This window comes from Vitis vinifera, chromosome 16 (assembly GCF_030704535.1).
Source record: "Vitis vinifera cultivar Pinot Noir 40024 chromosome 16, ASM3070453v1".
In the NCBI taxonomy this organism is placed as follows: Eukaryota; Viridiplantae; Streptophyta; class Magnoliopsida; order Vitales; family Vitaceae; genus Vitis; species Vitis vinifera.
This window is the reverse complement of record NC_081820.1, coordinates 23,621,312-23,633,404: the sequence shown is the minus strand read 5'-3', so window position 1 is coordinate 23,633,404 and position 12,093 is coordinate 23,621,312. Positions and strand designations below refer to the sequence as shown.

Sequence of the window (12,093 nt, the reverse complement as noted above, 5' to 3'; positions counted from 1 at the left end):
TGATCTACGGTATGTGAGCATGTAATCTTTAGTTCTTTGTAAATACCGCATAACCCGTTTTGCCTTTTTCCAATGATCCATACCTGGGTTACTTAAATATCTGCCTAACATTCCAACAATGTACGCAATATCCGGACGCGTACAAACTTGTGCATACATGAGACTTCCTACTGCCGAGGCATAGGGAAATCTCTCCATATCTTTCTTCTCAAGTTCATTTTTCGGACATTGGTGCAAACTAAACTTATCGCCTTTTGCTACAGGCGTGTCTCCTGGTGCACAATTGCTCATGCCAAATCTACTCAACACCTTATCGATGTAGGCCTTTTGTGATAACCCAAGTATACCTCTTGAACGATCCCTATGGATCTGTATACCAAGCACAAAAGATGCATTACCAAGATCCTTCATGTCAAATTTACTAGACAGAAATCGCTTGGTTTCATGCAAAAGTCCCACATCACTGCTTGCAAGTAGAATATCATCAACATATAACACCAAGATAATGAATTTGCTCCCACTGAACTCAAGGTATATGCATTGATCAACAGTGTTCTCTTTAAAACCAAATGAAGTAATCACTTGATCAAACTTTCGGTACCATTGTCGGGATGCTTGCTTTAAACCATATATGGACCTTTTTAATCTGCATACAAGTTGCTTTGAATCATTAGACTCAAAGTTCTCCGGTTGCACCATGTATATTGTCTCATCAATGTTGCCATTAAGAAACGCAGTTTTAACGTCCATTTGATGTAGCTCTAAATCATAATGAGCTACAAGTGCCATGATGATTCTAAAGGAGTCCTTTGATGAAACTGGTGAAAATGTCTCCTTATAATCAATGCCTTCCTTTTGAGTGAAACCTTTTGCAACTAGGCGTGCCTTATACCTAACAATATTGCCTTTTGAATCCCGCTTGGTTTTAAAAATCCATTTACAACCAATCGGTTTTACACCTTTAGGCAACTCTACTAGGTCCCAAACACCATTGTCTTTCATTGATTTCATCTCATCCTTCATGGCTTCTATCCACTTTTCAGAATTAGAACTTTGTTTGACTTGACTTACTGAAATTGGATCGTCTTCCAGACCCATGTCAAACTCATGTTCTTGGAGATATACAACATAATCATCTGAAATTGTACTTCTCCTTTCTCTAGTGGATCTCCTTAGTGGCACTTGTACTTGAGGTTGTTGAGTTACCTCTTGATGAACTTGAATCGGTTCCATAACTTGAGCAGGAGGAATCTCAGGTGTGTCTTGAATCCCTGTTATCGACTGTACATTCTGAATAGTGTCATTAAACATAATATGACCATGTCCAGTCGTAATAATAGGAATATTAACAAATTCCTCTTCAAAGACCACCTTTCTTAATGGCTCTCTCCCACTTAACTCAACATCCTCAATGAACTTAGCATTGCCCGTTTCAAAGAAGGATCTAGTTGAGGGATCATAAAATTTGAAACCTCTTGACCTTTCAGAATACCCTACAAAGTAGCAGCTCACTGTTCTGGAGTCCAATTTCTTTTCATTTGGCTTGTAAGGCCTAGCTTCAGCTGGACAACCCCAGACATGCAAGTGCCTAATACTAGGTTTCTTGCTAGTCCATAACTCATATGGGGTTTTGGCTACTGCTTTGCTTGGTACTCTATTCAAAATATAAACTGCAGTTTTTATGGCTTCGCCCCAAAGTGATTCTGGTAAGGTGGAATGACTAATCATACTTCTTACCATATCCTTAAGAGTACGGTTTCGCCTCTCTGCTACACCATTTTGGCTCGGAGTCCCTGGCATGGTGTATTGAGGAACGATACCACACTCCATCAAATATTTGGCGAATGGCCCTGGACGTTGTTCTCCGGATCCGTCATATCTACCATAATATTCACTTCCACGGTCAGATCTGACGGCTTTTATTTTCTTGCTTAGTTGGTTCTCAACTTCAGCTTTGAAATTCTTGAAAACATCTAATGACTGAGACTTTTCATGAATCAAATAAAGATAGTCATAACGCGAGTAATCATCAATGAAAGTGATAAAATATTGTTGTCCATTCTAAGAAGGGGTAGGAAATGGACCACAAATGTCTGTATGTATCAATTCCAAGACGTCACTGCACCTATTGGCATTCTTTTTCTTCATATTTGTTTGTTTTCCTTTAATGCACTCTATACAGACTTGAAAGTCTGAGAAATCAAGTGGATCGAGAATTCCATCTGACACAAGTCTTTGTATTTGTTGATTTGAAATATGACCCAAACGCTTGTGTCATAACATTGATGAATTCTCATTCATTAATTTTCGCTTAATGCCATAATTACTTGAATGCAAGGTTTCATTTCCATTAGTGGCCTTTATGTTCAATTTATATAGTTTGTCTATTAGACTACCTGTACCAATAATATTTGAATTTAGATAAAGACTAACCATTCCATTTCCAAATGAACAACAATATCCAAATTTGTCCAAACATGAAACATAAATTAAATTCCGTCTAAACGACGGTACTACAAAAGTCTCTTCCAAATCCAATGTACATCCAGAGTCTAACTATAATCTGAAAAGACCAATAGCCTTGACTGCAGCCTTGTTGCCATTTCCCACATAGATGTATCTTTCACCATCAGTTGGCATTCGGCTCCTTAGGCAACCCTGCATAGTGACACTTATGTGAGTAGTTGCACCCGTATCTATCCACCAAGTGTCAGTAGGCACTACATCTAAATTAATTTCTGAACAAACAAAGTTGAGAAGTGTACCTTTCTTTTCACGCCAAGCAGCGTATTTGGTACATGTCTTCTTCATATGACCAGCCTTCTTGCAAAAGAAACAAGTGATCTCCTTATCTTGTTTCTTTTGCTCCTTTTGCTTTGATGTCCCAGAAACTGCAGTTTGTTTTCCTTTATTGTCCCTCTTTCTTTTCTTGTTGGTACCAAATCCCTGAGATGTGGAAGCCAAGTGAGCACTTTCTATCTTTTCTTGCTTCAATCTCTCTTCCTCTTGCACACATTGAGCAATAAGCTCATTCAAAGTCCATTTTTTCTTTTGTGTATTATAACTGATTTTGAATGGACTGAATTGTGTAGGCAGAGAGATCAAGACCAAGTGCACGAGTATGTCTTCCGACAACTCTAACTTTAGTGCCTTGAGTCTCGTCACAAGATTAGACATTTCCATAATGTACTCCCTGATATTCTCTTTCCCTTTATACCGCATAGAGACAAGCTTACTAAGAATAGTGCTTGTCTCAACCTTTTCGTTTGCAGCGAATCGGTTTGCTATTTGGTCCAAGAATGTCTTGGCTTGGGTTTCCTCAGGTATTGCACCCCTTATTGCTTCTGGAATTGAGTGCTTCATAATCATTAGACTCATGCGATTGGATCGCTCCCATTTTTCCATAGTAGACCTTTGCTCAGCAGTGCTGGCACTAGTAAGATCTGAAGGGCGATCCTCCCTTAATGCAAAGTCTAAATCCATGCACCCGAGCACAATTATAACGTGCTCTTTCCATTTCTTGAAGTTTGTGCCATTAAGCACAGGAATGTTATTAACATTTGCAGATATAGAAGATGCTGAATTCATAATAATAAAGCTCACAATTAGTCACATAAGCATCATACATACATGAATAAATATACATCATGCAAGATACCTAGCACAAACATTAATATTCAGTCTTTGGACAAAAATATTAACTTGTAATTGATATCCTTATACAAAATTAATTCATAAATATTGACAATAAAACCGAAAAACAATATGTTTGTCTTTGGACTAACATATCGAATGCAAGATAAACATTATATGTCATATATTTATGATTTCTTTATTTATTATCATATAAAAAATAATCTTCCTTTGGGCCAATTATTTTATACAATAATACCATGTTTCATACTTCAAAATGAATAAAATTGTGTAATATAAGTCACTTTGGCAACAAATATATAGATAATCTATTCAATTTGAAGCGTTAAACATAAACGCAACAAGAAATAATAAATTCTAGAAAAAGAATACAAAAATTCATCAAAACTATAGTTATATAATAGTACAATATTAAAAAACATAAAGAGTCCCATAGCCTAGTTGGTCAAGCACAAGGTTGAAAACCTTGTGGTTGTGGGTTCGAGACCCACTGGTGCCCTCTTTTTTTTTTTTTTTTTTTTTTTTTTTTTTTTTTTTTTTTTTTAACAAAAACGCCATTCATGGCGTTGGCCTCCAACAGCAGTGCGCCCTAAATGGCGCTGGAGACGATGCCGGAAGTGGCGCCTCAGAGCATGACCCCGGAATGGCGTTAGAGGCCATCCCTGCAGCGCGCATAGGCCACGCCTGAAGCACGCGGCCTGAAGTGCGCCGCCTGAAGTGCTTAAACGGCGCTGCAATGACGCCATAACGGCGCCTCCGTTGGTGCAATGACGCCATAACGGCGCCTCCGTTGGTGCCTTAACGGCGTCAGAAACGACGCCTAAAGCAGCGCCCTAAACCGCGCCAAGATAGGCGCCTGAAGAGGCTCTTTAAACGGTGCCTGCAATGGCGTCATCACGGCGCTTGGAGAGGCGCCTTGAAGAGCACTGCATAACAACGTCTTAATGGCGTATGAACGCCGCTGGGACGGTGTCTCCACTACCTCCAGAACGGCGCCTCCTGTGGCGCCTGGGATGGCGCATTCCAATCGCCCAAAGCGCACTGCAAATAGCGCCTGAAATGGTGCCTCAGCGGCACCAAAACGGCGCCGGAAGTGGCGCTTAAAGCGCGCCCTGAATGGGGTTGGTATGACGCCTGAATGGTGTCGCAGTGAACGCCACAAAATCGCACCTGAACGGCACCTCCAGAATTTTTTTTTTTTTAATTCCTAACCCGATTGCAAGTATCAATACCCATTTGTTCTCAAATGTATTTAGATCAATTCCCAACGAGAAAAGGAAGATCTAAAATGTGGGTTTTGGTGAAAATGGAACCATGGCTCTGATACCAATTGTTAATAAAATTTCATGTCTTCTCCATTAACACCAAAACACACATACAGAATATATTCAACAATCAGTCTTTGGATAGGAACCAACCTGAATCCATTTTTGACGCTTTTGATGAAGAGGTATCGATCTTCTAAGGCTGATGGAGGGCACCACCTTTCTCTGGATTCTCTCAGGCAATGGGAGCGGGAGAGAGAGCGGTTTAGTTCTTTCAAAAGGATGTGATTATTACAAAAGACACAAGCCAAAGCCCTTTTATACCCTCCTGCCTTAGGGACCATACCCATTGGTTATTGGGCCTCACGGGCCTTAGGCCCATCATCTAAAGCCCGTGATGGCATTGGGCTCTACACATTAGGTGGCCCATACTCAAGATTAAATCATAAATTGCATGTGAAAAGATAGATTAATCCTGGACAATGTTTAATATATTGTCGGTCCACATTTATTCTATCAGTTTTTTCTTATTTTAGTCTTTCCCTGTTGAGATTCTCAGAAAGACTCAATGGCATGTCCTATCTTGGATATTCTTGTTCACCAAATTAATATTAATGGTGCTATTTCATTTGTGGAGATTTCTTCTTCTTGAACACCTTCAGCAGATGCACCTCCCCGTGTTGTCTGCCATGGCTGGTCAGCGTCAAAATCCTGGTATTTATATCACTGGCCATGATTGTGTTACTCGAAACATTCCTTAAAGTCACATCCACAGCTAACTCAATCTCTTCGGTAGATCTTGTGTTTGCTCTACCTTCTGAAACCAAGGCCTCTCCAACCTTAGCGCCCCTATAGGCCAATGTAATGGTGTTGTCTTCATACTTGTAGTTACCAAAATTCATGTTCTTGATGGCAAGCCCTACATCAAATCTCATGCTGAATGATGGATATATGGAGGATGAGCTAAAGTTGATATTCTCAACCTCGATGGAGGCCAACCGGAACTTGGGAATTTTGACATGCATCACAGTAAGTGCGAAAGTTAATATAACAACAGTCATGAACACGGCAAAAGCAATCACAAATGCTAAGATTTTCTTGCGCTTCTTGAGGCGAAGTTCTTCAGATTGGACCCCGACAGACTCTACATCAGTATTTGTTGGAGAAATTACAAGTATGAAGCTGCAAGTATAATGAAGAAAAAAACTACAGATATGATAGAGAGAAGCTGATGAATTTTATTCCATTTGAGATGAGATATTTATACAAGAAAAATAACAAATTCTTCCTATCTTTCCTACATATTTATTTAGGCTGTTACACCTGTTTTGAAATTTAAAACAAACGAAGTCATAACAAACTTGAGCTAATCTTTAGCAAAGACTAAGTCTTCAAGGCTTGGAATCTGGAATGCCAACAACTGAACACTCCTCCTTGGCATCCGGATGACAAACACCTATCTTCTGCTTAAGAGCTTCAAACCTTTCCATTGGTAAAGTCTTTGTGAATATATCTGCGAGTTGATTTTCAGAGGAACAATGAACAAGTAACACTTCATTGGATTGTTGAACTTCTCTAATAAAATGGTACTTGATCTTAATATGCTTTGTTCGACCATGAAACACAGGATTTTTTGAAATTGATACTGCAGAAATGTTGTCACACATAATGTTGGTTGCTTCAACTTGCTCTTGCCCCAAGTCTTTCAGTATTTTTCTTAACCATAAATCTTGATTTACAACAGATGCGTCAACAATGTATTCTGCCTCTGCTGTGGATTGGGTTGTGGTTTCTTGTTTCTTTGAGCTCCAAGTGAAAAAACCTGAGCCTAGGGAGAATAAGTACCCTGAAGTACTTCTTGAATCATCAACACAACCTTTCCAATCGCTGTCAGAGTAACCTAGCAGCTTCAAACCACTTTCTGTAGATTTTGAAAATTGAACTCCAAGAGCAATAGCTCCCTTGATGTACCTTAATACTCTTTTAGTTGCCGAAAAATGTTTCTCACTTGGTGAGTGCATGAACCTGGAAAGCACACTAACAACAAACAGTATGTCAGGTCTACTAGCTGTTAGGTATAAAAGGCTACTAATTAAGCCTTCATCTATTTTCTCGGAGTCGTCATCCTTGCTTAACTTCTCGCTAGTTGTCATAGGAGTAGACACAGGCTTGCAATCTTGCATTTTAAAATTTTTCATCATATCCATAGCATACTTCAATTGGCATATGAAAATTATTGAACATGACTGCATCACTTCCATTCCCAAAAAACACTTCATGACTCCAAGATTGGTCATTTCAAAGACTTTATTCATCTCATCCTTGAAGCTTTGAATTAACCCGGGCTGATTTCCTGTTACAAGCATGTCGTCTACATAAAGAGAGACTATTAAAATCTGGACATCATCAGTTTTTACATATAAGGTTGCTTCACTCTGATTTCTAACAAAACCAAGTTTAGTCAGATGCTTGTCCATGGTTTCATACCAAGCCCTAGGGGCTTTTTTCAAGCCATACAATGCCTTCCTTAGAAAGTACACATAGTCCTCTTTGCCTGGAGCCACAACCCCATCTGGTTGCTCTACATATATCTCTTCATCAACAAATCCATTTAAGAAGGCAGATTTAACATCTAACTGATGAATATGCCAAGAATTTTGAGCAGCAAGTACAAAAAGTAGCTTGATAGTGTCATACCTTGCCATAGGAGCAAAGTCTCCTGATAATCAACACCATACTATTGAGCATATCCCTTCACCACTAGCCTAGCTTTGTGCTTGCATATCAAACCATCAGGATTGGGTTTTGTTTTGAAAACCCATTTCACTCTGATCACCTTGTGATTTTTGGGTCTCTCCACAAGTTGCCAGGTTTCATTCTTGTTAATCATCTTCATTTCTTCTTGCATTGCTCTTCTCCATGCTTCAGAATCTTTGGCTTCTACATAACTTGTTGGTTCAATTATTACTAAACTGCACCTTTGATAGATGTCCTCCAAGCTTCTTGTGACTCTCACTAGAAAATCATCTACAAATTTAGAAGTTTGAAAATCTTCATGATTATCGAAGCCAACATCAGATTGCGCATCTTTTTTATTTTGCCAATCGTTGTCATTTCATCAACTTTTACATTCTTGCTCAAGACAACTTTGTTGGTTTGCAAACAGAATATTCTATAGCCCTTAGTTGATGTCCCATAGCCAATGAGAATGCCCTTTTGAGCTCTATTGTCCAGTTTGCTTCTTTTAGGTTCTGGTACATGATAATAATATATGCTTCCAAATATTTTAAGATGATTAATAGAGGGCTTGACACCATACCATGCTTCATATGGTGTTTTGTTCTTCAAGGATTTTATAGGCAATTTGTTCAGCAAATATACTGAGGTGTTAACTGCCTCTGCCCAAAAATTACTTGGCATTTTTTTCTCAAATAAAAGACACATGGCCATCTCTATTACATTTTGATTCTTTCTCTTTGAGACACCATTTTGATGTGGAGTGTATGGAGTTGTTAGCTGATGTTTGATGCCTGTAGTGCTACAAAACTCAACAAATTGATCGGAGGTACATTCTGTACCATTGTCGGACCTTAAGATTTTAATGCTCAAGTTGCTTTGATTTTCTACAAGGGCTTTGAATTGTTTGAAAGCAGAGAAAACTTTATTCTTTAGTTTGATAAAATATACCCAACACATTCTGGCATAGTCATCTATAAAGAGAATGAAGTATTTGTTACCACTCAAAGAAGTTGTTTTCATGGGACCACAAACATCGGTGTGTATGAGTTGAAGCTTTTTGATGGCTCTCCATGCTTGATTATTTTTGAATGGCAACCTTGTTTGTTTGCTTTGTTGACAAATCTAACATATTTGAGCTTCATCAAATACGTTTGCATGTCTTCCACTAGCTCAAGTTTTTTTAGCTCTACTAAGCTCCTTTGGTTATAGTGTCCAAACTGTTTATGCCATAGGTCTGAAACACTTTGAGTAACTCCAACATATGCATATTCAGTAGTCTCCCAATTGATGGCAAAACTCTTGCTTTTCATCTTCATACAAAGCAATTTCTCTCCATAGGGATCAAAGATGATGCATTAGTTGTCTTTGAATTGCAGGGAATATTGCTTTTCAAGTATTTGACCTACACTCAATAGATTTTAACTAATATCAGGTATAAATAACACATCATAGATGAGCTTGATACCTAAATTTGTTTTGACAGCAATCGTGCCCCTTCTCTTGACATCCACGTATCCACCATTGCCAACTTTCACCGTAGAGTTGTAGGTTTTGTCAAGGTCCTTGAATATTGTAGCATTGTGACACATGTGGTGTGTGCATCCACTATCAATGAGCCAAGCATTATAAGAGTCTTGACTTGAGAAACATGATGCTACAAAGAGTTTCTCTTTCTGCGAATCTGCATCAGTAACTTATGCTTGCTGAGATTGAGGACCTTTATTTTTATATTTGTAGACTTTGGTAACATGCCCAAGCTATTTGCAGTTGCCACACATTGCATCTGGCCTCCACCAATAGTATTTCTCTAGATGCATAGTCTTCTTGCAATGTGAATAGGTTGGATATTTCTTCTGTTAGGGCCTTTCTTTGCTGCACTTCTCTCTACTTTTACTTTTACTTTTCTTCTTGCTGAACTAGTTTTTGTCTTTATTAGATTGTAGGGTTTGCATTTGAAAAGGACCTTATGTGACGTTCTCTTGCCTCAAAGCTCTTCTTTGCTCTTGTGCTTGGAATGAGTTCATTAGTTCAACAAGTGAAATTTGTGAAAGGTCACAGATTCTTCAAGAGATGAAATCTTGGACTCAAACCTCTCAGGAAGTGTCACAAGAACCTTCTCCATGATCCTTGTATCAGGAAATTCTTCACCAAGCGACCTGATTTTGTTAACAATCAAAGTAATTTTGTCAGACTACTTGGTGATAGTTTCATTTTCTTGCATGGTTAGAGACTCGAAGTCCATTTTCAAATTCAACGCTTGCATTTGTTTGGTTCTATCACTTCCTTGATACTCCAATTTAAGCTTGTCCCAGGCTTCTTTGGTTGTCCTACAATTCATAATTCTATGAAATATTGAGTCAGCAACTGAATTTTGGATTAAAGTCTTAGCTTTAAACTTTTTGGTCTTTTTGTCAGTATGAGCTTTGATTTGTGCTAAGGTAGGATTCGCCGAAAATGGAGCTATTGGTTTGTCTTTAGCTACAACTTCCCAAAGATCAAATGCTTCCAGGTACATTTGCATCTTTGCGGACCAAATTTGATAGTTTTCTCCCGCAAAGATTTGAGGAGCTAACAAAGTGATGTTGTTGGTTGCCATTTTCTAGTGTGGTTTCAAATGGGTTATGAAGTGAACTTTCTTGGTTTTCTCTCAAAACACAAGTTTTGTAAGACCAACTATGGCTCTGATACCACTTGTTGTAGAAATTACAAGCATGAAACTGCAAGTATAATGAAGAAAAAAACTACATATATGATAGAGAGAAGCTGATGAATTTTATTCCATTTGAGATGAGATATTTATATAAGAAAAATAACAAATTCTTCATATCTTTCCTGCATATTTATTTAGGCTATTACACCTGTTTTTGAAATTTAAAACAAATGAAGTCATAACAAACTTGAGCTAATCTTTAGCAAAGACTAAGTCTTCAAGGCTTGGAATCCGGAATGCTAGCAATTGAACAGTATTGGCTTTAACTGTGGTTGCCTCCATGGGATGAACCTGTTTGTCCTTCTCTGCCATTTTCCTTGGCCCTTCAAAAGATGGGTTTTCTAATTGTAAGGTTGTTGATGTATCGTTGATTGCTTTCAGAGGATGATGGTGTGATATTGGACATCTTTATTGAATATTAATATCTCTTGAAAGACATATTTCCCATATGCCTCTGGTGGCTCTGACTTCTTGTTTTTAAATCAATAAAAACATTGAAATGCCAGGTTGTCTAAATCTAGAGTTTTGAGTAAAAATAATTTATTTGACAAAAAAATTCCATGAAGTAGAACCTCCCAAAATAATCTCTAAACTAGTGTTTCTCATCCAAGTGGGTATCCACTTCACAAAATCGTAGGTAATCAAGTGTTTTGAATTTTTTTCTAAACCATAATTACCAATTAAGACTTTAAATTTAAGTTTAAAACATAGCTGACAACTACGATCTCAAAGATAAATTTAAAACTCTGGCATCATTTATGGTTTTATGTATTAAAAAAATTCATACTCGTGGTTAGCAGTTATAGTTTTGTGACCTAAAAAAATAAAAAATCTCAGGGCACATGATGCCTATGTAGTTGAGATGCACTAATTTAAGAATTATTTTGATAAAAAATCTATTTTGTAGATTTTTTTCTTCAAATATATTATTTTTGCTCAAGATTTCAAAATCTACTTAAGATTAGCTATGATCCCAAGTTTGGTTGTCGGGCATGTCTAGACACTTACCATTAAAAGAAACAAATACTGTCAATTTTTTACCAGTATATTAAACGTGAAATCAAACCCTATGAACTTTTTTAGAATGGTAGCATGTACAAATTAAAGCCTAAGATAATTTACAAATAGACTTATGTTAAGGGACAATTGTGCTTTACATCATGCAATAATATATAACCTAGACACATGTTAGATGACCGACATTAATTTTTTTTTTTCACATATAAAGATAATGAATAGTTTATTAAATATTTATTATTATTATTATTATTATTATTATTATTATTGTTATTATTATTGATAATTGATATAATAGTTTATTTATCAATATAACATTTGATTTAAGACTTTTGAATATGACTGAAGATATCTTATTGTAAGTATCCTCTCATCCTATTTTTGCTAACAGAATTTCATAATAAATAAATGAAAAACATTGTTTACACATTTACAAATATGTTACACTCATTTTTTTTTCTTATATTTTCACATTATATATGAGACATTTGTATTAAATATTGTTCTAGGCAATTGTACTAGTTGTACAAGGTATCTTATTATGAATGTCCTATCATTTTTCCCCCTTAAAAGTTGTTTGAATTTCTTGTTAGACTTTTGAAAAATACCATCTGCTCATTTGCAAACATGTTATATTCATTTTCTTTACATGTCCACATTATGTACAAGGTTATTGTACTAATGTTATAAGATCTATTCATGGCACCC

At 37.1% G+C, this 12,093-nt stretch overlaps 1 protein-coding gene across 1 annotated transcript; it reads right to left on the bottom strand.

The window, feature by feature from the left end:
* Positions 1-2,544: 2,544 nt before the first annotated feature.
* On the bottom strand, positions 2,545-3,694 carry LOC132252675 (uncharacterized). Its single transcript, XM_059733591.1, has 2 exons — positions 2,766-3,694; positions 2,545-2,658 (listed from the first exon to the last, which is right to left on the bottom strand). The coding sequence occupies exons 1-2, from the start codon at positions 3,586-3,588 to the stop codon at positions 2,630-2,632; spliced, it is 852 nt and encodes a 283-aa protein (XP_059589574.1). The 5' UTR covers positions 3,589-3,694; the 3' UTR covers positions 2,545-2,629.
* Between the last annotated feature and the right edge of the window lie 8,399 nt (positions 3,695-12,093).

Coding starts and splice junctions, on each gene's coding strand:
- LOC132252675 (XM_059733591.1), bottom strand. CDS start 3,588: ATGAATTCAGCATCTTCTATATCTGCAAATGTTAATAACATTCCTGTG. Junction 2,659..2,765: donor TGCTTGGCGTGAAAAGAAAG/GTACACTTCTCA, acceptor GTCACTATGCAG/GGTTGCCTAAGGAGCCGAAT.